The following is a 27060-nucleotide window of genomic DNA, read 5'->3' as shown; positions in this document are numbered from 1 at the left end:
AGTGCATCGCCAGGTGCAGGGACCTGGTTTGGGCTAGCCTACTGGATCTTAGTCCGCGGCATCACCAGGCCAAGCGCTCCCCACCACTCCCGCTAGAGAGGGGAATATGCGACTAAAGTCACTCCAGGGCTGTGTTCCGGCTAGTCTGCCTGTTCCCAGAATGTCCTCTGTTGGAGCCTCCTAGTCTATGAAAGGGTCCCCATTTCACTCACTGCAGGTCGAGCCAGTCCCGCTCTCAAGGTCGTTTGGGCCAATTCCCGCTCCCAGAGCTTGGGCACATCTCTCTCCCTGCCGTGCAGATTGGGACGCAGTATCGGCAGCAGGACATTCAAATTGCGGCTTCCAATGGCGCGGGATCCAGCTTCCGCACTGAGATTTTATCTGTTCCTGTTATAGCATCAGGATTGCATTTCCAGTTGGTTTCTCTCAGCTTACTTTGTTCCTGGGTCGGCAAGGTACATCTCCCCTTGTGTGGGACTCCTCACACGGCACCGCTCCTGATTCTAAGCTGGTAATCTCAGAGAGCCTCCGTGGCTGCTGGTATTTGTCCACCATGTTCTCCCCGAAGTCTCAAGACTGTTACATCCCCTCAAAATGTGAAAGTACGGGGAGGGCAGAGCAGGAAGAGTAATAAGAAAAATCCAAGTATGGCATTTACATACATAAATATAACAAATGAAGCCCATTAATTTGTAGAATCCATATATATTAATAAAAAGTATATTAAATAAAGGAGAATGGTATTAGGACTAGACAAATAATTACCGTAATTTTGGTTTGAATATTATGTTTATATACCAAGTCAATACAATTTTCTGAAAATGCCTAGCTTGAGAGAGAAGTATGAAAGATAAAACCAAGTTGCTTGCTAGCCCATGGCCAGCTTGGCTTCTCCTGCATTAGTAATTAAAATCAGGTTGATTTTAAGCCATCAGAAAGTAAATATAAAACAGGATTAAGTATTAAGAAACCAAACAAAGTAGTCTTAGGCACAATGCCAACATAACATGCCAGCATTATAACTATGATTACTACAATAAACTAGGAAGAGGCATAATGCTGCCCTTGATTTGTAGCCATAAACCAAAGAAGAAAACTAGGGCTGTTGTGATCTTAGTCAGCCATGAACATCCAGGCTTTCAAGCACAAGATTTCCTTCCACCATCATTCACCATGGATTGCCATCACCTCAGCCATGACTGCAGGTTCAAGGAAGCTGAGCACAGGCATGAAGGGGTAAGGAAGGGAGATCAGCTGCCTCACTACTTATCTTTTTTGCATGTGTCTTACCTTTCTTTCCCACACTCCACTTCTGTACAGTGACAGGGAAGTATGTAACATCCTCAGATTCATGGGGAAAACAGGATGTTGATCACATTAGAGGAGTCAGACACCCCCAAATATAGATCATCTACTAAACAGTGACAGGGCTATGCTGGACAGGGATTCAGATGGTTTTTCAGTTTCCTTTGGAAATCTAATTCCTTCAGGAATGAATTACTTTTAGGTTTGAGAGGAGACATTATTCTGTTCACATGGATTAGTAGTTGATGGTCATCCATGTGGCATGATATGAAAGAGGAAGAACAGTGTGTGCACCCAACTAATCCTTCTGTAACCAGTCAGCAATGTCTAATAACAGCAAACCTTATTTTACAGTCTTGCCTATGAAGTACATGATAGTAATGTCAGTCATTTTTATAATACTAATACTAATACTAATACTAATAATACTAAGAATTGAGTTGGCATGTGGTATGGCTGGCTCAGTGGTAGAATGCTTGCCTGACATGCACAAGGTCTTGGGTTCAATCCGTGAACACACATACACAAAGTAAGGAGTGGCTGGGAAACATTATTTAGGACTATAAAATCTTAACAGAAACTTAAAATTTTTCTAGCCACAACAAAAATACTAAGTCAACAACTGAAAATGAGAACAATCACTATTATTCCCCTTTTATAGTCAGGGAAAACAGAGTAACTTCAAAAGAAACTAAAGACTATGGATTAGAAAGGAGCAGTTAATAAAGGTAATGAATACAATACAATTCCAGTGTATATCCTTCTCCAATATCCATCATAGCTATCTGCTTTTAGAAAAGAATAAAATCTGGCAGGATATGATAGCATACACCTGTAATTTAGCACTCAGAGGCTGAGGCAGGAGGATTACTGTGAGTTCAAGCCCACCACAGGCTACAAAGTGAGCTCAAGGCCAGCCTGAACTGTATAGTGAAACCTTGTCTCCAAAAATCCTCCAAACCCCAAAAGAATATTATCCCCAAACAAAACAATATATTAACTTTAATCCAACATTCTGGAAAATCATAATATAAAATCTAATTAAAGTCTAGATATATTTAGTAATTGATCAGATTGCTATAAAATGGTGGGGGACTGGATTTACATTTATTTGTTTGTTCTTTGGTACTAGAGATTGAACCAAGAGCCTCTGCATCAAGCTACAACTCCAGACCCTTTTGTTTTTTAGATAAGGTTTCACTATGCTGCCCAGGCTGGCTTTGAATTTAGGATACTCTTGCCTCAGCCTACCAAATAGTTGGGATTACTGATGTACAACACCACTCCCAGCTTGGATTTGTATTTCAAAGCAGATATGAAGAGGCAAAAAATTGTTTTAGTATACAGATAACTTTTCAAGCTGTCAAGTATACTGATAAAGAGGTAATTTCAGTTTCCTGTCAAATTGCTAGTTCAATTAGAGGACCACGTAGTACTGCACAATGATCTCTGTCAAAATGGAAATCTGCCAGAGGTGATGGTATATGCCTTATAAGCCCACTACTTGGGAGATAGAAGCAGGAGGATCACTGGAATTCGAGGCCACCGTAAATTCCTGAATGCATAGCTAGACTCTGTCTTTTTTTTTTTTTTTTTGTCTTTTTCCTTTTTTTTTTTTTTTAATCAGTACCAGGGATCGAACTCACGACTGCCTGCTTGCAAAGGCAGCGCTTATGCCGCTGAGCTAAATCCCCAGCCCCTAGACTCTGTCTTAAACACTCCTTTACCCTCAAACAAAGGAAGACCAACCACAGGAAAACAAAAACAAAATCTAGGAGAAATCAGTTCTAAAAAAACAAAAAGGTAGTTCAAATGATCTGTTGAGAGACTGTCATAGTCAAATATTAACTGTTATCTATTATATTCTGGTCAGACTTCTAGATACGAGAGTAAAGTGTTAAAAAAAGAGAGAGAAATCTGTGACCATAAGACACATTCTAGTAGGAAGAAGGATAGCAGAGTAAGCAGGCAAACATAAAAATAAGGCTTCCTGCTAAGACTGTTACGAAGATGGTAAAGCTATGTGACAGCAGCGTTGTTCCAGACAGAGCAGCGAATGCTGAGAGAGAGGGTAAAGTATATGGAAGTACAAAAAACACAAAACCAAAAAAACCCCCCAAAAATTCCGAAAGGTAGCCAATGCACATAACATATTCTGAATAAAGCATTATATAAAGGAAAATAACAAAGGTCATAGATTGTTACAACAATAAATGTAGAATTTTGATTTGAAATCTAGAACAATGCTATCTTAACAGAGTTTCCTGAGATGTTAGAAATGTTCTACCCAGGTGCAATGGCACACACCTGTAATCTTAGCACTTGGGAGGGCTGGTGTGAGTTTTGAGGCCAGCCAGGGCTACATAGTGAAACTTTGTCTCACACACAAAAAAAGTGTTGCTCCCCGCACTCCAAAATGTGGCTATTGAGCATTAGGACTGTAGGGTGACTGAAGACTGAATTTTAAATTTTAATTAATTTAACTTTAATTACTTTAAAATTAGTCACATGTGGTTAAAGGACACCATACATGAGGATGCAACCTTAAGTAAAGATTGGTCTGTCTGCAAGATGGAGAACAGATCATAGCAAAGCCAAGAGCATTAGCAGAACAACTAGGACAGAAGATATTCTGAAAATCCAGGAAAAAATAATCCTTGAGATAAAAAGGATTACTATTAGAAATATAGGTATGAATGAGAAAAAATAGAAGGCAAAGTTGTAAACTTAAAGAATAAAAGACTAAGGCCTACTTCTCATTTGCACAATGCCAAGATTTTATTTTATTTCATTTTATTTTTGTCTTTTTCCTTTTTATTGGTACCGGGGATCGAACTCATGACTGCCTGCTTGCAAGGCAGGCGCTTATGCTGCTGAGCTAAATCCCCAGCCCAATGCCAAGAATTTTATTACCAGTGCCCCTCCTCACAAATACTCCCTTAAAATAACAATTTCTAGAAAGTATTTAGTAATTGGCATACGATGAAGTAACTAAACATTTTATGCCAGAAAGGCACAGAATGATATTTTCTCAAGTCCCTGATGGTTGTCTGAAACAAAAGAGCAAATTAAACATATGGTTCCCTGTAGGGTCCCTACTATAAAATAAACAAAAAATGTGTCCATCTGGGCTGACACTAAGCAGGATGCAAGGTCAAAGGAATTTTTGATCCAACTGGTAGTCTAACTTTGTCTCAACATTTAGCTTAAGAAAAAGGCATATTGTCAAGGTTCTTCTATAGTGCTACTATGGAAGCATAGTATTTTATTTTTATGGTAACACATTTACCTGATCAACAGCTACTATAAACAATAATTACCACTTAATTAGTTAATTTCATCATTTGAAATAGAAAATATACAAATTTAGATTTCAAGAACACTATGAATATATTTCCTATAAGCAAGATGTCTAGTTAGATCCCTATCAAATAGCTGCCAAGAATAAATGTACAAAAACAAAGCTAAAGGAAAATAATCTTTTTCCTTTTTGCAAGTCTTTCTGTTAAAATTTTTGAAAATAAATAGTTTATGGTATACTCAGTGGTACAAATACTTAAAACATGTGAGACCCTGGATTCAATCCCTAGTATAAAGCAAACTAAAAATTTTGGAACTAAATGATGGAAAGATGAGGACTGAATAATGAAAAGAAACATGTACGAGTCTAATGTTTTCTTTCTACCGTGGTGAAATATATGTAACGTTTACCACATGGTTTTTTGAGACAGGGTCTTGCTATGCAATTTAGGCTGGCCTTGAACTCACTACACAGACAAGGCTGGCTTTGATTCACAGCAACCTCCCGCCTCACTCTCCCAAGTGCTGGGATTACAGGAATGCACCACTATGCTCAGCTCATATGCATCTTTTTTTTTTTTACTGGTACCAGGGATCAAACTCACAACCACACGCTTGCAAGGCAGGCACTTACGCCACTGAGCTAAATCCCCAGCCCCTATGCATCATTTTTAAGTGTAAAATTCAGTAACATTATAATTAATTCATCATGTTATATAACCACTGCCACCATCCATTTCCAAAATTTCTTCACCATACCAAGAAACTAACCATTCTTCCATACTTCCTGGTAACCTTTAATATACTTTCTCTCTGAATTTGCCTAGACATGTCGTAAGTGGACTCATATCATATTTATCCTTTTATGTATCTTTAATTTCATTTTGGATAAAATTTTCTTCTCTTTTCTTTACAGAGATTAAGAATGGGAAAATTTATTGGGAAAAAGGAACAGCTCTTAAGGGACAGGAGAGGTCCTGAATGGGTTACACTGGATAAAATTTTCAAAGTTCATCCACGTTGCAGTGTATATTAGAACTAGATGAGTAATTTTACACACACACACACACACACACACACACCCCAAATTGATTAATGTATTTACCTGCTGACAGATACTTGTCCTGTTTCTACTTGCTGGTTTTTAAAGAAACACTGGCATATACATCCTCAAGTGTCTGCATTCAATTTTTTTCAGGCCTATTGGAATGAAACTATTGGGTCCTATGTAAGCTTTAGCTTTTTGACCTATTTCTCAGCAGCTCTTTCATTTTACATTCACACCCACAGCATATAAGATTTCCAACTTCTCCAATCTTTGTTAATACTTGTTTTCTGTTATGCTGGGTATCAAACCAAGGATACTGCACATGCTAGCCAGATAAACTACCCCAAACTGTATCACCAGCCCCAATATTTTATTGTAAGAATCCTGGTACATGTGAAGTGGTATCTCATTGTTTGGCTTACATTTTCCTAATGAATGATAGTACATACACTTATTGGTCATTTATGTATATTCTCAGGAAAATGTCTATTCAAATTCCTCACTCTTTTAAAACTGGACTGTTTGATGTGGTCGTACACGTCTGTAATCATAGCATTCAGGAGGCTAGACAGGAGGATCATCATGAATTCAAGGCCTGCCTGGGCTATACAGTAAGACTCAAAAACAAACAAACAATACAAAACAAGTGGGTTGTTTACTGTATAGTAGTTCCTGATACATTCTAGATATCAGACCCTTACCTAACCAATGATTTGCAATTCTTCCCCACCTCCATAGGTTGTCTGTTTCACTTTCTTAACAAATCCTTTGATCTGAAAGTTTCTGATTTTGATGAATAGAGACAGGTGGGGTTTTTTTGTTTTTTCCAATATGGATGCTTGTTCCTTTTGTTTAATTACTTTGGCTAAAACTTCCAATTTAAGGTTAAATATCATCAATGGGAGCAAGCATCTGTATCTTGTTCTTATCATATGAGTCTATTACCATTGACTAAACTGTAGGGTTTTTTTTGTCTTTTTCCTTTTTTTTTTTTTTTTTTTTTTATCGGTACAGGGGCTCAAACTCACGAATGCCTGCTTGCAAGGCAGGCGCTTGTGCCGCTGAGCTAAATCCCCAGCCCCAACTATAGGTTTTTCATAAAAGCTCTTTATCATATTGAGGAAGTTCCTTTCTCCTCCTTCTTACCCCTACTCCCACCATTCAAATTTGGAAGTTTGGAATTTTCCATTATTCAAGTTATTATACACTCACCCCTAGCACTGATGATGTTTGATCATTAATGATCTCATTCCTACTCACTCACCCAGATGAGACCTTTATAATACTGTTAATATTTTAAAAGTAGGCTATCACATATGGCTAATACAAATAATTTGAATATAACAACATGAGTCTCCACTTTCCACCTAAAATATTTTGCCAACTGAATGAAAATTTATCAAATTTTAGGAATATACATGGTAACACTTTAAAGGTTATAATATTTCAGTCCTTTAATACCTAAATTACATTTTTGGAAACAACCTTTTCTCTTCACAATTTATAAAAACAATTTTCTTCAAACTACTGATATGCTTCTTATACATCATTGTAACTACTCTAGAGTCATCTCAAGTTAGTTTTGGATAAAACTTTCAGAAACTTTTACTTTCTGAAAAATCAATTTTGATCCTGTGGATGACATCAACAAAAATTTTCTCTGCTAAAAAGGGACATGGCACACACTTGTAACACCAGCTTCTAGAGGGGATGAAGTTCCAGGAGGATATGAAGTTTGTACTTAGCCTGGGCAACTCAGTGAGATCCTATTGCAAACTAAAATAAAAATTTTAAAGGGCTAGGGATGTAGTACAGAGGTACAGCGTTTGCTTAGCACACATGAAGTTCTGGATTTGATACCCAGTACTGCAAAAAACAAAAACATCTCCAAAGCTACTAGCAACTACCTGCAGTGTTAGAATTATTAGGCTTTTTCATTGCTTTACGACAAGCAGATATAACCATGATCTCTACAAATGAACCACTGATTGAATCACATTTTTTTTTGGAACTGGGAATTAAACTCAGGACCTCATGCTTGCCAGGCAGGCATCATGCTGCTGAGCTATAACCCTCCACTCCCAGCCCTTGGATTACCTTTTTTTTTTTAAATCTTTGAGATAGGGTCTCAGTTGTTAAGTTACTTGCAATACTCTCAGTCTCCCAGAGTGCTAAGAGTACATGTGTCTCTACCACGCCTAGCCCTCACAGGACCACTTTTTGAAGTAATCTTGAAAAAGCACAACTGTGGGGCTGGGGATTTAGCTCAGTGGCATAAGCACCTGCCTTGCAAGTGTGTGATCATGAGTTCAATCCCCAGGACCGATAAAAAAGAAAAAGACCAAAAAAAAAAAAAAAAAATTGAAAAGAAGAAAAAGCACACCTGTGATCCCACATTCAGAAGGCTAAGCCAGGAGAATCTCTGTGAGTTTGAAAGCAGCATGATTTATATAGTGAGTTTAAGTCCAGTCTGAACTACATAGGGAGATGTTTCAAAAAAGAAAAAAGTAAAGCTATCCAACATTAATAAAGTCATGTTAGATAATTCCAGGGGGCTGGGGATTTAGCTCAGCGGCATAAGCACCTGCCTTGCAAGCAGGCAGTCATGAGTTCGATCCCCAGTACCGATAAAAAGGAAAAAGAAAAAAAAAAAAAAAGGTAATTCCAAATCAAACTGCAGTACATTTTTTTTTTGAAAAGTGTAACAGTCCTAATGCTTTGTAACTACATCTAGCCCCCATTTCATTTTTGAAATAAAACTTCTGCCATGTGGCCTCTATGAGCTTCTTTATATTAGCATTGACCTAAGTTTCAGGTAAACATTTCTTTCTCAAATAGTCCTCTGTTGTTTAAAATAATAAACCCGAATGAACATCACATAAAATGTGACAACTTGCAAAGTAACTCTCTTGACTAAGCAATGGTTTTCAGAGAAGAGAAAAAATTCCAACTTTAATGTTTAAGAACATGCAGTTCTGGAGAATTTCAGTTTTACGTTATTTGTAAAAATTCTCTTTTATCTCTGGTTTGAAAACATTCTTAACATTTATTAAAAACTTCCATTTAGTTCTTCACTCTCTTGTTGCTCCACTTACATGTAAGGCATATATTACTGTATTCGCTGTTTACTACTTATTTTTATATCATCTCTTCTTTCTTGAGACTTATTAAACTTTTATTTAGAGAAACCCTTTGACTGTTTTCCTCAGATAAAATACATCGAGGTACATCAAGACTTGATAAAACTGGAAGATCTTTGTTTTGTTTTAAAAGTTGGTGAGGTAGGGCTGGGGATCTAGCTCAGCAGCATAAGCGCCTGCCTGGCAAGCGCAAGATCATGAATTCAATCCCTGGTACCACGGTGGGGGGGGGGGGAGCTGGGGAGGTTAAGTATTTTCTTTCAGCAACTGAGATATTCCTGTAGTCTTCTATTTATCTTGGAATTTCAGAAAATTAAAACCATTTAGGACTAGGGGTTCTCTTTCAATTCAGATTCAGGTCTTTAATGGAATTCTTTTTTACCTTTCAAAACTGTAACAAAAAAAGGTTTTGAGGTAATCCATGTCCATGATTTACAACTAAATAACAGAAAAGGACTTTTTCTTTTGTTTGGCAGTAATGGTGACTGAACCCAGGGCCCTCACACTGAGCTACATCCCCAACCTGTTTTTATATTTTGGGGACAGGGCCTCACTAACTCACTCAACTGCCAGGCTGGGCTCCAATTTAGCTGTTGAACCCTGGGATCACAGGTGTGTGCTACTACAGCCAGCTGGAAAAGGATTTAAAATAAGTTTGTTCTGTCCCATCCTCAGAAACCCAAAGGCAATCTCTGCTCTCTGAGGTGATGTGAGACAAATCTCACTTACATGGATTGATTAATCCCAAAGAAGCTGCTGCAAACGGGGCTAAACAGGAGCTTTTCAGTTGTTCTTATATGAAGGGCTTAATCACCTACTGGTTTTATTGTCTAAGGGCATACTAGAATCATTCATTCATGGATACTGAGGGACAAATACACTAAATAGTAATAGTGGTTATTTCTAGACAAGAGGTTATGCACGATATTATTTTCCTCTTCGTGGTTTTTTGTGTTTTCTTAATTTAATATGTTTGGCAACATATTATCTATAAGCAGAAGAAACAAAACTATTAAACAAAAAGTGAATAAAGGGAAACAGTCTGACTCTGCAAGGAATAAAAAATGGTGCCAGGGTTAACCACAGGGGGCCAAGAAAGCTCCCTGATCTTTCCTCTCTTTCAGTGCTGGCCTGAGACTAGAAATTGTGTTTATAACAGTCAATTGAAGAATACTCTCTTATTCTTGCATCAGGCTCAAATAAACATATGATCAATTAATACCTCAAATTTACTTCTGCCTAAAAAAAGCTAAACTGAAAATTTTAACCATTTTTCTTTTTCTTTTTTTTTTTTGTCTTTTTCCTTTTTATCGGTACCAGGGATTGAACTCATGACTGCCTGCTTGCAAGGCAGGCACTTACGCCACTGAGCTAAATCTCCAGCCCCTCTATTTTTCAAATAATATTAAACAAGAGGTTGGGCATGGTGGCACACACCTACAATCCCAGCACTCAGGAGGATGAAGCAGGAGGATCGCTGTGAGTTTGAGGCCAGCCTGGGCTATACAAGACCAGCCTGCACTACATAACGAGACTCTGTCTCAAAAAACAAACAAAAAACTAAGTAGGTGACAAAATTACACATAAGTTATACTAAATACATCCCTAATGACCAGAATTTGGCAAGTATACTCGTGCAATCCCAAAGATAGCCAGATTATTATTTACTGTAGTCTCAATATTCCCTTCCATTTCTTAATGTAGACCTCTGAGTTCATTCAAGGCAGCAATACTGTATGCACAGTTTTAAAAATTCTGTTGCCTAGAACATCTTATGTGGATTGAACAATATACAGAATGTGTTATGATATAAAAAACAGGATTAGGTTCCTAAGAAAGCTGTTTTTTCGTAGTTTTAAAAAAGAAGAGGGCCAGAGATATAGCTCAGCAGCACAATGCCTAGCAAACGCAAGGTCCTGAGTTCAATTCTTGGTACCAAAAAAGAAAAAAAAGAAAAAAACAAGAAAAGAAGAAGAAAATGCAGACTCAGCTGCCATGAGCCTTTTGACCTTCCCTAATTCTGTCAGCACAATTGCAAACCTAACAGGATGAGCTACAGTGATATGAGCATACACTTGCAATTTGGTTGTAACCAGAATTGTGGGAGAAAGTTTGTGAACAAAGTAATAGTATACTATTAAAGAAGACAAACTAGGATAGAGAAAAAGGGCCCTGGTCCCATAAGAAAACTAACCCTCTGGGTTAGGCTAAAGCAAAATTTATATAGCAGCCTTAAAATTAGACAGAAAAACAAATAACTAGGCAAAATAAATCATCTGATTTGGTGAATAAAAATCAAACACATATGAAAAGAAAATGCTGGATCAGCGATTCAGCTTAGTGGTGCAGCGCCTGACTGGCAAGTGTGAGGTCTCGAGTTCGATTCCTAATTACCTGCCCCAAAAAGAAAATGCTAGTGGCTTTTCTGTTCCAAAAAAAACTAGTTAATTTACAAAGAAATAGTTTACCTCTCAAAAATCCCATATAAGACAGTCTAAGGCAGGTGTAGCAGCACATACTTGTAAATCCAGCACTCTGGGAGGTTGAGGTAGGAGGATCCCAGCCTAGGTAATTTTTTTTTTTTTTTTTTTTTTTTTGTCTTTTTCCTTTTTATCAGTACCAGGGATCGAATTCACGACTGCCTGCTTGCAAGGTAGGCACTTATGCCGCTGAGCTAAATCCCCAGCCCCTTAGCCTAGGTAATTTAGCAACTTCTCGAGACCATGACTCAAAAAGAAAAATAAAAAGGAAAAGGGGGGCCAGGGATTTAGCTCAGCGGCATAAGCGCCTGCTTGGCAAATGAGAAGTTGCAAGTTTGGTCCCTGGTACAAAAAAAGAAAAAAAAAAAAAAAAAAAGGAAAAGGAAAAGTGGGAAGGGGCTGAGAATTTAGCTCAGTGGTACAGTATCTGCCTGGAAAGTGTGAGGCCCTGAATTTGATTGCTAGTATACTCCATACACACACACTCCCCCACCCCCACCCCCACACTAAACTAAAAAAAAGAAAGAAAAAGAAAATGGAAAGGAAAAGGAAGAAGAAAAGTGTAGGGATGTATCTCAGTGAAAGGCTCTGAGTTCAATCCCAAGTTTAAAAAAAAAAAAAAAAACTCTGGTAAGCAAAAGAAAGATGACAGATCATTTTCATCAGCATAACAATTTATAGGGCCAGATACTCAACCTTTTTTCTGTACACAATCCTACAATTCATCATACAATATTTCTAAAATATCTGAGAAATTGTTTATAATTAAGTTTGTACATTACAAAGTTATATTTAGGATATGAATGTTTCAGATAAGCCTTGCATAAGAAAAGGGCAAGTGAAATCCTCAAAAGTCTGAAATATAGAAGACAGCTTTACCTGACTTTAGATTAGGTCAAAAGGATTTTATAGAGAAATCTATATCCTATCTCTGAAATGGTTTGCATTTGACTAAATCACCTCTAAAATATTTGCCAGGCATGGTGGCACACAATTGTAATCCCAGTACTTGAGAGGCTGAGGCAAGATGATTACAGCAAGTTTGAGGCCAGCCCAGGTAACAAAGTGAGTTCGAGGTCAAATAGCTATAGTGAGAGACACTGTCTTACAAAACAAAACAAAATAAAATCAAAAGAACAAAAAGTAACGCCGACGAATCATTAGGGTGCAGAGGTATACACCTCAGGAGCACAGACAGGGGAATTCTGAGAGCAGCCTGAGTGAAAGAGGCAAAGCAGTGAGGCTGCCTCCCAAGAAACAAAGGCAGGCAGGCACAAAGGAAGACTGCCCGAGTGAAATGGGGAGGAGAGAGAAACCCTGTATCAGCCACAGTTACATGTCACAGATGCAGGAAAATTTCGCACAGCCAAACCTGAACTAGGCCAGGCATGGCGGCACACCTTTATACTGCCAACACTCAGGAGGTTAAGGCATAAAGATCACCGTGAGTTAGAGGCCAGCCTAGACCACACAGTGAGTTCAAGGCCTGGCTGAACTGTGTTGGCAAAACCTGGCCTGAAAAAAACAAAACAAAAAACAGACTAACAAACAAAAACCCACAAAGTTGAGCTATTTCTAGATCTGCTTGTCTTTCCTTTAAGAACACTTACCAAATAAATAATCAGGGAAAACATTTATATGAAACATATATATGTAAAATACTAAACATGCAGAATGGGAATGTAAATAGAGTAAATTCAAGAAAAAAGTACATTTCTTGAATGTTTTTAGCATATACTGCCTCACAGTTACTAGCAAGTAAGTATTCACTAAACATCTATGGAACAAATGAACACACAGATTCTATGGAAAGCATAAAGATTCAACTATATTTTTGTACTAGGGATCAAACTCATTACCGTATGCTTGTCAGTCCAGTGCTTATGCTGCTGAGCTAAATCCCTGGCCCTGAACTATATTTTGGAGGCGGGAGGAAGAGGCTAGCCTACAGAACTATGACATATAGGTATTATCACTGTGAGTTATTCAAATGTTGGAGTACAAGTAGATGAGCTAAAACTACAAAAGCTAGAAAGTACATAATTATAAGCTCTGTTCCAACTTACCTCACACAGCACTCTACTGCACGAAACCAATGAAGCATCTCATCATGTAGAGTACACAACTGTAGGCAAGACAGAAAAACTTTCTCAGCATCGCTGTACCAGCCTGCATCTGAAAGGAAGCCACCTGAAGAACAAGAAGAACAATTAACTTTTATTTAGTGAACTGCCAAAAACTAAATTTTTTGTTTTTTGGTACCAGGAATTGAACTCAGGACTTTGCACTTGCCAGACAGGTGCTTGTGCAGCTAAGCTAAACCCCCAGTCCTAAAATGCCATATTTATAGTGAATATTCTCTAAATAATTAGTCTTGTGCTTAGCCTGAAATAGAGACTGAAGTTGGAAATTTCGCTTCAGAGGCAAAGCACAAGTGAAAGCATGGGTTCAAATTCTAGCACCAAAAACACATGAAAATTTAAAAGATACTAATTTTGAGATTTTTATTAAAAAGTTTCAAGTTGGAAAAATTCCGATGAGACATTAAATAAAGAATTAAGAGTTCTGACCTTCGGGGATTGGGGATTTAGCTCAGCGGCATAAGCGCCTGCCTTGCAAGCAGGCAGTCGTGAGTTCGATCCCCAGTACCGATAAAAAAAGAGAAAGACAAAAAAAAAAAAAGAAAGAAAAAGAGTTCTGATCCTCTAAGAACAGTTTATGAGGCTGGGGATATAGCTCTGCAGCATAAGCACTTACCTGGCAAGTGCAAAATCCTGAGTCCAATACCCGAAAAAAAAAAAAAAAAAAAAAAGGAACAGACTAAAAGTAATATAACATGTTTCTTTATCCTAAAGCATGTTCCTTTCCTATTTTAAAATCCCTAAGGCCAGAGATTTAGCTCAGCAGCATAAGTACCTGCCTTGCAAACACGTGGTTTTGAGTTCAATCCCCAAACCAAATAAAATAAAAACTCTGAAAATTTATGAGGTCACAAAACATGCTATTTTCTATTAATTGGCAGCATTTTTTTCTTGATAGCACATGAAGTTTGGTGTGTCTTAATGTCAAAGTCAGCCGTACATGGTGCCACACGCCTGTAATCCCAGCACTCAGCTGAGGCAGGACTGCTGTGAGTTCAAGGGCAGCCTGGGCCACAGTCAGTTCAAGGCCAGGCTGAACCACATAGAGAGGCTGTGTCTCAGCACTCTCCCCTCTCAAGTAATGTCTGAGTCAACAAAATACTGCATTTTGCTTAGACTTATGTTCTGTGCTTAATTAAAGCTACAAGTAATCAAACAAATATTTTATTAACTGGAGAGAATTTTGCTAGGGCCCTTGCAAAAAGATGAGAATAATGTTATTTGGACTAAGGACACACTGCATGATGTGCTGGCCATCAGGCTGCCTCTTGACTTCAAATCTACCCCTCTTGACTGTTCTTTGATGCTGAGGCCATTTCTGTAAACCACATTTCTCCTTAGCCAGCTGGCTGTCTTCTAGGCTGCACACTGAAGAGAAGGACTGCAAGACAAGAAGAGCAAGGAACAGTTCTTCCTACTGGGGACAGGAACACCCCAGGGTATGTCTCTCTAGTTTGGCAGTAGCACTTTATTTTGGTAAGCAATAATCAATTCCAGCTGCAATTTCACAGCACCTTGTCATCCATGTCAGAATAGCTATTCCATCACTAACTCCTAGGCCCTCTACAATGGGCCCCCTTTTCAGAGCTCAAAGGCAGTGGTACCAACCCAGCACCACCACTTCAGAGGTAGTACTGTTTATAATACCCTAGTTTCCCCTTTTTGCCTTTTTGGTTCTCTATACTCAGATAAAAACATTATACTAAACTCCGCTTCCACAATATGAAACAGATAGACCTTGAAGACTTGATGTAAGATGGAACAAGCTAGTCACAAAATTTATACATTTTCTCAATCTATTCATGGAAATGTCTCCAACATACAAAATCTATAGAAACAGCAAACTGATAGTTGCTTAGGGTAAGAGGGAAATGAGGAACGATTGCTAATAAGTGTGAGTTTCTTTTGAAGGTGATGACAATGCTCTTAAAGCTTCACTATGGTAATATTTGAGAAATTCTGTGAACTTATTAAAAACCACTGAAATGTATACTTTATATGGGTTAATTGTACAATATATGAGTTCTATCTCAATAAGATTATTACCTTAAAAATTATGAATGAAAAATTTCTAGAATGAATGATATAACTGATGATATAACTATGAGTTCACTGAGATCTATTTCTGAGATTTCTGTCTCATTACAGTAGCCAGGCTAATATATCTGAAGGTGACAGAAAATCTCAAGGAACACTAGCTTTCCTATCTCTTGTCTGCCTTGATACTGAATTTTCCCCACACAGATTTTTACGAGCATCTACAGCCACAGGGATGCCATTCTTTTCTTTCTTTTAAAGACAGGGTCTTGCTATGGAGGTCAGGCTGGCCTTGGATTTGCTGCAATCCTCCTGTCTCAGCCTTCCAAGTGCTGGAATGATATATGGGCGCCACCATGCCCAGCTTCTGTTGTTTAACTTACTATTAACCAAGTTCATAGACACTATTTTCAGAGACATTCTTTAGGCAATTCTGTGTTGTAATATATAATCTGTGAGGCTATTAAAGGATAAAGACTAAGAAGTCTTTCCAGAAAAAGAGGGTTGGGGATATAACTCAGTGTCACAGAGTCTGCTTGGCAAACACAAGGTCCTGCATTTGATCCCTGACATTATAAAAAAGAAGTTCTTAAAAGAGTTGGATGTTTTGGCACATGCAGCAGTCTATGAGGCTCAGGCAGGAGGCCCACAAGTTCAAGTCCTATGTGGGCAATTTAGTGAGACGATAAAAAAACAGCTAGAGATGTAGGTCAGTGGTAGAGTATTTCTGGGATTGATTCACAGTCATACACATGCACATGCGCGCACACGTTCTAAAGTTCTGACAGCAAGTAAGAAACTGCTACAAAACACTGTTCTAAGACTGAAGGAAATGATCATGAAAATCTGCCTGTAAAACATTTGCACATGTAAGAGAGAAATGTGCACATGAACACATTAATGTGAGAGTCCAAAAAGAATAATACTTTATCCCATAGTGAAGCAGGTTATGAATACACGAAACCAACTACATAGAAATACACACACACAAATGAATGCATATAGGGGCTGGGGATTTAGCTCAGCGGCATAAGCGCCTGCCTTGCAAGCACGCAGTCTTGAGTTCGATCCCTGGTACCGATAAAAAAAAGAAAAAAGAAAACAAATGAATGCATATAAAAACAGGTTATAACCAATAAGGTCTATGGTCTAGCAGTATAATCTCAATACCCATTTCCTGGTTTTTATATTGTCCTACAGTAGTAATACATCACTAATGGAGAAAGCTGGAGGAATGTTTCAAAGGACTCTAGGTAACTCTTTTTACAACTCCCTGTGACTCGACAACAATTTCAACATTAAAAAGTTTTTTAAAACTCAAGAAGCTGGGTCAAGGACATAGCTTAAGTGAGACAGTGCCTGCCTGGCAAGTATATAAGGTCCTGAATTTGATCCTTGGTACCAAAAAATAAAAATAAAATAAGTAAATCAATAAATTAAGTTAGCAAGAATGCTAAAAATAAGAGGCCTGAAACAAATAAACAATAAATATATGGCCTGAAACAGTTTTCTATATATGTTTATAAAATTTGTTAAAGCTGTCACTATACTTCTCTGTATGTATAGCATATAAAACATTCATGTTTTCACTATCCTCATAACATTCCCATGAAGAAATTCAGAATAACCCTCACATCTGAGATGAAAAACTGAATCCCCAAAAGGATTCAGTACCATGTCACAGCATACAGTCAGCAGGTGAAAGAGGCTGATTGTAGCATGACATGGTAAGAAGATATGTGCTTTGCACTCATACAGACACAAGATTTTAAACCCAGCTCACTACTATGTGTTCGATCTAGCTACTCAACTTTTCTGAGTACATTTCCTCATATGTGAAATGACATACTACCAGTTCACTGGAATGTCAGGAGGATTTAGAAAGATACCATTTAAATACCTACTGTAGTGGTTGGCACAGACTTAAATTTCAATATATCACACATCTTCTTTTGGTATTTTTCTCATAACCTCCTTATGTAGACTTTGTGAAACTCCTGGAAGCATCCTTTATTGTTAGGTTGTTTTGTTTTTGAGACAGGGTCTTGCCATGTAGTTCAGGCTGGTCTTGTTATTACTGTGTAGCCCAAGTAGACTTCGAACTCATGGTACTCTTCCTGCCCTAGCCTCCAAAGTGCTGGGATTCTGGCATGCAGCACCATGTCTGGCTTATTAGCAGATTTAAGTTCTGAGTCTGCACGAGATAAAACCCTCCTGTATTTTACCATCACATACCTAGAACAAAGCCAACCTGAATTGCTTTTTCCTTTACTGCCGCATCTGATTCTGCTATATAAGAGCACCTTCTACTGAATGAGTAGGCCAGGACTGAAGCAACTTTAACACCATGATCCATCAAAGCCTGAAAACAATGATGAAGCAAATGTCTGAAAGAAAAGGAAAAGATTATTTGACAGGGCAATCTTATTTTTGTCCTTTTAGACAGCTGATTTCTTTGTAAAAGAATACCATCATTATTCTCCAAGATGAAATGAAATAGTCTTTGTCCTATAAATTATGAAGTATAGTAATTCAAAAATCATCTTGAGATTGTACAGTGCTGCACATCTGTAATCCCAGCACTTTGGGACTCTGAGGAAGGAGGACCCTAAATTTGAGCTCAGCAAGACCCTGTCACCAAATAAAAAAATGAATGGAACATAGCTCAATGCAGAGGTCCCAAGTTCAATACCAGTAGCAAAAAGAAAAAGACAGCCTGCTATCTTTACTCAGTTCATCATTGAGTGATAACACTCAAGGAAAGAAAGTACACAGTATGTAACATGACAGCAACAAAAAGATGAAGCTAACTTTTAAAATCAGCTCTGAAAAATCAATTATAATTCAACTACAAAAAGACAACCCAGTTAAAACAGGCAGTTAGGTTCCGTGGGGCAAGCCGGTAATCTCAGCTACTCTGGAAGCTGAGGCAGGAATATCAAAAGATGATACATCAACAAGCAATAAACACAAGATAACATGTTTAATATCATTAGCAATCAGGGAAATGCAAATCCAAACCATAGTAAAGTACTACTTCATACCCAATAGAATGACTATAATAACTTATTACAATTACAAAGTGTTGATAAACTGGACAGGCTGATATATGCCTTTAAATTCAGCCAATTAGGAAGCTGAGATAGGCGTATCCTAACATTGAGGCCAGACTGGACAATTTAGCATGACTGTCCCAAAAATAAAAAAGGCTGAGGATACACTGAGGCCCTGTGTTCAACCCCCAGAGTGGAAAAAAGGTAGAAACCACCCAAATATTCATTAACAGATGACTGGATTAATAAAACACAATTATCATTATAATGGAAAATTATTCAACCATAAAAAAGAAAGTAATGTCAACATAACATCTTTAAAAATGTTACTTAGTGAAAGACTCAATAAAAAGATCATATATTGTATGACTGCATGTACACTAAATACATAGAAAATAAATCCATAGACTTATTTTGGAATTAAGATAGTGATGGTTGTAAAATCTTGTGAATATACTAAAAGCTACTAAGTGTTACAATTTTTTTGGAGGGGGGTCTTTTTGAGAGAGAACTCACTATGCAGTCAGGCTGTTCTTGGGCTCACTTTGTAGCCCAGGCTGGTCTCTAACTTGCAAATGGTTCTCCTGCTCAGCCTCCCACGTGTTGTGATTAGAAGAGTGCGCCACTGTGCCTGGCCTAGGTGTTACAATTTAAGATGGCAAATTTTATGATATATAAATTGTAACTCAAAAAAATCTTTAAAAAACAAAACTTCAAATAACAGAAGCACTGCTTTGGATAAAGGAGGAAAAAAGTGAAAGTATTTGCTTTTAGTCTCACAAATAACACCAAAGACTTGGACTTGGTGAAAGATAACCTAAGAGATGAAAGGGGTAAGTATTCCACTAAAACCTATTACAATAGCTATATTCAGAACTGTAGTCATTTGAATCATAGAAAGCAAACTTTTTTTTTTAATGGAACACTTCATGAATTTGCATGTCATCCTTGCACAAGGGCCATGCTAATCTTTTCTGTATCGTTCCAATTTTAGTATGTGTGCTGCCAAAGCAAGCACCAAACTTTTTCTTCAAAGTTTTTCTACAGTCTTCCTTTGCCAAATTGAGATTTTTCTCACCTATTTTTTAATAGACTTACTTATATACTTTTGGGTTTTTTGAGACAGGGTCTTGCTATGCAATACAGACTGGCCTTGAACTCATTATTGCAGCCCAGGTTGACTTCCAAAACAGTGATCCTCCTGCCTCAGCCTCTATGAGTGTTGGGATTATGAGTGTACGTTACCACACTCATCAATATAGACTAATTTTAATTAAGTAATCAAGAGGTTTTTCTATAGTCTTAGTATACAGGCCACATTTCAGTAATGTTAATTCATTTTATTTATTTACTCATCTATTTATCTTCTTCTCCCTCTCTAAAAATGGACTCCATGGGGCCGGGGATTTAGCTCAGCTGCATAAGGACCTGCCTGGCAAACATGAGGTCATGAGTTCGATCCCCAGTACAAAAAAAAAAAAAAGACTCCATGAAGAAGAAACCTTAAAGTTCATACCCACTGCTGTATTCTTGGCATTTAGGTACCTAGCATGTACAGTAGTAAGCATTCAACAAGTATTTATTTAATTTGTTGAACAAATGAAACAACTTGACAAGAATCATATTAGAGATCAGCAGTATTTTATGAAAGCATATTCTTATTTCTTTAGAAATATGGCTTAGGAAAAAGAGATGGCAGTGAAAGCAAATTTAGGAAAGAATGTAAACGAGGACAGTGAGTAGAATCTTTAAGATCATTTCTCTGTGACTCCTACTTCATAGCACTTACACTGGGGAAGGTGAAGTGAATTGTTTCCCCCTCTTGAATTCAAAGCTAATCTCCCACAATATTAACTTTCTAAAAGAGATGGAGCTGGGTAACAAATTCTATCCTTTCTGTCACCAAGCTTCTTTCTTGGATTGCATAATTACTGTGACAATACCATTACTATACTCTCTACCTATCATTTTAGCTGATAACTCTCAAAACTGTTTTCAAACTGTAATTCTAGGTATATCTAATAAATACACCTATGTGTATTCACCAAAAGACATGTATAAGGATAATAATAGCATTATTTACTTATTTATTGTTTTCTGTTTTTTTGGAGGCAAGAGTCTTAATGCAATCCACGCTGGCCTCCAACTTACAGTCATCCTGCCTCAGCCTCCTATGAGCCAGGATTACAGGCATGTGCCACCATGGCTATCGCTAGCACTATTTATAATAGTTAAAAATGAAATAATTCAAGTGTTCAACATTAATAGGATGAACAATGATGTGGAACGGAGCACTGTATATATGCACTATGATGAAAATGAACAATGAACAATGAAGGTGACTGTTATAATACTAACCAAACAAACCAAAAACCCATACATAAAAGGGCATATACCATATGAATCCATCTAAAACAAGTATAATGAACCTAGTTAGGAGGGGAAGTAGTGCCTAAAAAGAGTATACAGTATATAAGCCTAATTATGTAAAACAAGTAAAATGAAATAGTAAAATATAAATGCTTCTTTAAAATGAATTTATGGAAATCAGGACAGCAATGTTTCTAACACTTAAAAAACTGACAACATATAACCAAGCTATTTGGGATATATAATCGAAAAAAGAAAACAAAAGCAGTGATTCAAAGAGTTACTTGCATATTTATGCTGATACAAATATTATTTACATTAGCAAAATGATGGAAATGTCTCAAATACCCACTGACAGATGGGGTAACCAAAATGTAGCGTATATATACAGTAGATTATCTAACTTTAATAGGAGGGGGTTATTATGAGTTCAGTGGTAGAGACCTTGTCTAACATGCACAAGGCCTTGAATTTAACTTCCAACATGGAACAAAAAAAAAGTTATCACTTTGATAAGCATTAAAAACATTATATTAAGTGAAATAAATAAAACCAACCCATATAGAAACTATTATTGGGTACTACTTATATGGGTACATCTAGAGTATTCAAATGCATACAGACAAAGCAGAACAGTGGTTGTAGGGATCGGGAGGAGAAAATTGGGAGTTATCATTTAATGGGCACAGTTTTTGTTTGGGATAATAAAAACATTCTGTAAGTAGATAGTGTTTTTATTGTTGCATAACAAGGCAAATGTATTTAATGTCACTGGATTGCACATTTAAAAGTAGTTGACTGCTGTATATATTTTACCAGAGTTTTTAAAAAGAACTTACCTTTTATCCAAAGCTCTCAATACTTTAGCAAAAACTTCCAATTCACAAAATTCACTACCCAATTGACATAATCGTCCCTGCTGGTAAAGCTGAAATAAAAAATGAAAATTTATTTTTAAATTTATAATCTTCCTTTGAAACAATACAACTATAGTAATAAAAGATGGCAAGATTTCTAATTATGACATATTCATTTGTAGATTCTTACCTTTTAGAATTATTATTTAGAAGAATATTTTAGTATTGCAAATGTACTAAACATTTATCTCAAACACATGCACCTGGTTATAATGAGACAAACACTACTGCTCTTTTCTCCTCTGCCTCAATTTCAACACTTCTGAATTTACATATGCCATAAATAACACAGTGTTTTAAATTTACATATGCTATATACATAATATAGTACCTTAGGAGGAATTCTGATACACTACTATATTAATTCACTTTACGATCTAGATACTTAACATTTAGCTCAGATAAGAAACAGGGGTTTCAAAAGTGGTCAGGGTCTAGAGTGCATTCTCCAAATGATTCAGTCAACTTTGTTCATGGAAAATTCTGCAAATTCACCACATTCTTGGGCATAAATCTTTAGTCATAACAGAGGCTGGATCAATTAAGATGCATATATTAATGCAAATCCATAAAGGCTGCTGAAAAAAGTCCCTGAAGACTGCTGGAGAAGAGAAGGGACAGAAATTACTACAGGCTCAGAAAAGGGAGGTAGAAATGTTATTTTTATGTGATGGTTGCATGTTAACATTAAAGCCTCCAAAAGGAAAGGTTTGCTATTTTTGGAAATGTCTGTTTTTCAGCTACAGAAAAATAAGAGCTTCTGGGAATGTTCACAGTAAAATTCATTACTATTAATCACTGTCATATTCACTTGTCTATTAATCAAATACAGAATAACTCAGGGAAAATAAGATTGAGAATTTATAACCAAATTCCTGTTTGTAAGATAAACAATATGATAAACTTTCAGTCTGGAGCAAAATCATACAGTTATCAAGATAAAATATATATATATATATATATATATATATATATATATATATATACATGTGCCAAAAACACTTAAGATAAAAATTTAGCTTCTTACCAAATAAATGACTCATCATTGCCAAACTCAAGCCTCTTTTGTAAGGTAGAAGAAATGAAAACAAGTTACATAACAATTTTGCCTGTGCTCAATAGCTGATTAAAAACTGACTTCAATTTTATGTGTTCTATAATGTAAAGTATCCTTTTAATAACTAAAAACTGTGTATCATACTAAGTAAGATTTGAAAATAGTCTTTAGGAAAGTGATAGAACTGTGGGGGAGGACCGGTGGCGGCTGAAAAGATAAGAAGTATGACATATAAATAACCTTTATTTTGAGAATGGGGGGAGAGACACCCTCGACCCCCTGGGGTGTGGCATCTCCACCCCTGGCCGGAGATCTCTCCGTGGAACATGTGGAGTGAGGCACAGAAGTAGCCTCGGCCTGGGGTGGAACCTAAGGGGGCATTAGGGATGCACAGGTAGCCCATTGGTCTTAGTTTGGCGCCAGAGGTAATTCCTAAGGGTGGGGGAGATAGGAGCTCCTTGGCTTTACTGGCTACAGTATCTGGCCTGGGCCAAAACCCTTTCACAGTCATGAGTTCCATCGCTGGTGCAAAAACAAATAAACAAAAACCCCCACCTTTTCATAAAAAATAACAGCTAAACATTAATTTTTTTAAAACTATACATCTTAAGAAATAGAAGTTAAAGAGGAAATTGATTGAGGTCCTAGGTTCTGTAATGATTCTCATATTTTATTTTTCAGATATTTTAGTTCAATGTTTGTGTTCTTTAACTAGAGTAGTGAAACTTTTAATGGACTATAGACTACTTTTAGCTGTTAGTATCTCAAAGAAAATAAGTAAAATCAAATTATCTCCCATCACATATAAAAACAATTAAAATGGACCTTATATATAACAACAGTATATGGGCCTTAATATATATATGACAAAAGAATCATTTTCAAATCACCATGGAAGAAAAAAATTAGCTAATAAAGAATCCATTTAAAAACTGGCAAGAGATGCCTATCTGATAAAATATATTTCAAACTTACTAAAATTTTAAATGTTAAATTAAATTATAGCAATTAAAAGCTGCTTTGTAACACCACCTCTGTGTGCATGCCTGGGTGTACATGTTCAAGATTAAAACTAAGGCCTCGTGTGAGTCAATTACTCTACCACTGAGCGACATCTTTATCACTTAACATTGCCTAAGAATTGTATCATGGATAAAAATCAAGAACGACATGATTACTTAAAAATGTAAGGATGACCAGGCATGGTGGCACATGCCTGTAATTCCAGCACTCTGGAGGCCGATGCTGGAGGATCACTGCAGATTTAAGGCCCATCTCGGCTACATATTGAGTTCAAGGCCAGCCTGAACTACATAGTGAAACCTTGTCTCACAAAAACAAAACAAAACAAAAAGGGATTAAATGTTCATGAATATAAAACACTATAAGCAAAGTTTTAAAATACAACAGTAAATATTAATAAACCTACACGTGCATGAATTAGTATCTAATACACAAATGGGTCTAAGAAAAAGATACATTGCCTGTCTGGTGATGTTTTAAGAAGCCAAAGTTTCTAGCAACTAAAGTTAAAATCTTGTAAGAAAATAAAAGGTAAGCTGGGCATTATGGCAGATGCCTGTAATCCTAGCACTCAGATGGCTGATGCAAGAGGATCACCGTGAGTTCCAGATCAACCTGGGCTACAAAGTGAGCCCAAGGCCAGCCTGAACTGCAAAGCAAAACCTTGTCTCATACAGACCAAAAAAATAAAACAAAACTGTAGAACCAGGGTTTTAGCTCAGTGGCATAAATGCCTGCCGGCAAGTGTAACATCATGAGTTCGATCCCTGGTACCAAAAAACAAAAACAAAGAAAAACTGTGGATGTTGGGATTCACTATGTCATTCTGTTTTTGTGCATTTATTTTTTATAAAAGGCTCTTAAGGGCTGGGGAGGATTTAATTCAGTAGCTTAAGCACCTGCCTAGTAAGCATGAGGTCATGAGTTCGATCCCTGTTACCCAAAAAAAAAAAAAAAAAAAAAAAAAACCAGCTGTTAAAACACCTTACAAATGTATCCTTTACCTCTAAGATACAAATAAACATTTTATCTTAATAAATATATGTCCTATCTTCAGTTACAAAACAAACTGCCAGGATGGTGGTACATACTTGTAATCCCAGTACTCAGGGAAGCTGAAGCAGGCAGATCACCCAATTTACACTACACATAGTGAGTTCAAGGCCAGCATGAACTATACAGCCTCAAAAACAAAAACAAACAAAAAAAGACTGATTTTTGTGGTACTGTGAACTGAACCCAGGGTCTTCCCACTCAACTATATTTCTAGCCTTTTTTATTTTGACATAGAGGGTCTCACTAAGTCACTAAATTGCCAAGGTTGGGCTCAAACTTTCCATCCTCCTGCCTTCGAGTGCTGGGATTACAGGCATGTGCCATGAGGCCCAGAGTAAAATTCATTCTGCTCCAATCTGGAAATTTTCTCTTAAGCATCTGTGTTTTCCTAGAAACATAATTTCAATAAATAAAAATTTTCCTGAAACAGTGTCAGATTGATTCACATAGCATTATACAAGCTATTTTTCACCTTTCATCATACTCATGTTATTTTTTTCTCTAATTTTGAGAAGCTGAGCTTTTGCTATATTTCTGGATCTGGTTAGCTGGTGAACTAACTAGTATTTTTCATTTTAAACAACTACTGGCCTTTTTATTCTCACTGACAAAAAAAATGTTCTTTTAATTTAAGAGTTGCCAGTTTTCAGGCCAATGGTAGCAAACCTATGGCATGCGTGTTATTTTTCTTTTAATAAAAAAGATATTAATGTATGAGTTTTTTTTTCTAAATTAAAAGCTAAAGTATTCAGCTTTAATTGTAGTGCTGGCACTTTGTGATAAGTAATTGGGTTTTGGGTTACAGTTTGCACTGGGTCTCTAAAAGGTTTGCCACCACTGATTTAGGCTAGTCCCCTTTTTAGTAAACCTTGTGTTTCACATACCTCATTCATTTTTATTTTTTCCAGTACCACAGGGGCTTGTGAGGCTAGACTGCCACTCTGCCACTGAGCTGTACTACCAACCTCAAGATTATCTTTCTTTTAAAATTTTTGTCTTACTATTTTTCAGTAGTTTTTCTGCTTACGAAAGTAATACATGGCCATAAAATCTGTGTTAGACAAACACACAGATGTATGTACAAAATGACTCCAATGTTAATCCTTGACTAAACACCATTAAAATTTTGTTGTACTCCTCTAGGTTTTTAATTCCTACACAGAAATATGTATTTCCCAACTTAAAACACACACACTGCATTCTGCCACTCATCACAACAGCTGCTCTGTTCTAGGGTATGTTTACTCCAGTATGTATAGAATTCTCATTCTTTGTAACTGTAACATGACATCTCATTCCTAACTGATTAGCATGCAGTTGCTTTCAATTTTTGCCATTGTAGTGTACTGAACAAACTTCAGTAGAATTTTCTGCATCCTCAACAAACTGTAGGAAAATTCTTTAAATGGCATGGTAGTTTAGTGGGCGTGAATAATCTGAATTTTTAAAATCTTCACAATCTGATAGGTGAAGATCAGATGTCACTTCTAAAATTTTGTGTGTGTGTGTGTGTCTTTTTGAGACAGGGTCTTGCTATGTAGTTCAGGCTGGCCTTGAGCTCACTTTATAGCATAGGCTGGTCTTGATCTTGCAACGATCCTCCCTGCCTCAGCCTCTCATGTGCTGGGATCACCGGAGTGTGCCATCATGCCTGGCAAAGTTCTCTTTCTTTCTTTTGGTCCTGGGGATCAAACTTATGATCATGCACTTGCCAGGCAAGCACTTGTGCCACGGAGCTAAATCCCCTAAAACTTCTTGAAATGTAACCCACCTAAGAGTATACAATTCATATTTTAAATGTAAAATTTGTTAGATTTTTTATAAAGTAACCATCACCCAGATCATGAAAGAGTATTATATTATCACAATCCCAGAACCAGAAGCCTCCTTTCATAGATCTGCATAGTGACTACAATCGAAGGATAACTTTTAATTTGAAACACCTTAATTGTGTCTGCTTTTAAGCTTATATATATACAGCCAGGCTCAAGTCTGTAATCACAGCACGCAGGAGGCTGAGGCAGGAAGAACACTTGGAGTTTGAGGCCAATCTGCACTACAAAGTGAGACCCTGCCTCTAATAAAAACAAGTAACTCATTTGAAAGAAAAAATTTATATACATAAATTATATA

At 37.0% G+C, this 27060-nt stretch overlaps 1 protein-coding gene and 1 non-coding gene across 2 annotated transcripts in view; both read right to left on the bottom strand.

The window, feature by feature from the left end:
- The window catches only part of Appbp2 (amyloid beta precursor protein binding protein 2), a 60540-nt gene that overhangs the window by 25176 nt on the left and 8304 nt on the right, over nucleotides 1-27060 (bottom strand). Inside the window, exons 2-4 of the mRNA XM_003469579.5 lie at nucleotides 21714-21802; nucleotides 17687-17838; nucleotides 13340-13463 (exon numbers count right to left, since the gene is read on the bottom strand). Of these exons, the coding sequence (XP_003469627.1) occupies nucleotides 13340-13463; nucleotides 17687-17838; nucleotides 21714-21802 (365 nt within the window). The remainder of the gene's footprint in view (nucleotides 1-13339; nucleotides 13464-17686; nucleotides 17839-21713; nucleotides 21803-27060) is intronic.
- LOC111756828 (U6 spliceosomal RNA) lies at nucleotides 19416-19522 on the bottom strand. Its single transcript, XR_002791237.1, has one exon. It is a non-coding gene; the product is annotated as a U6 spliceosomal RNA (small nuclear RNA).

Source organism: Cavia porcellus, unplaced genomic scaffold (genome assembly GCF_034190915.1).
Source record: "Cavia porcellus strain 051 isolate PalLab524CR breed Dunkin Hartley unplaced genomic scaffold, mCavPor4.1 scaffold_6, whole genome shotgun sequence".
In the NCBI taxonomy this organism is placed as follows: Eukaryota; Metazoa; Chordata; class Mammalia; order Rodentia; family Caviidae; genus Cavia; species Cavia porcellus.
This window is presented reverse-complemented; position numbering and strand designations above follow the sequence as displayed.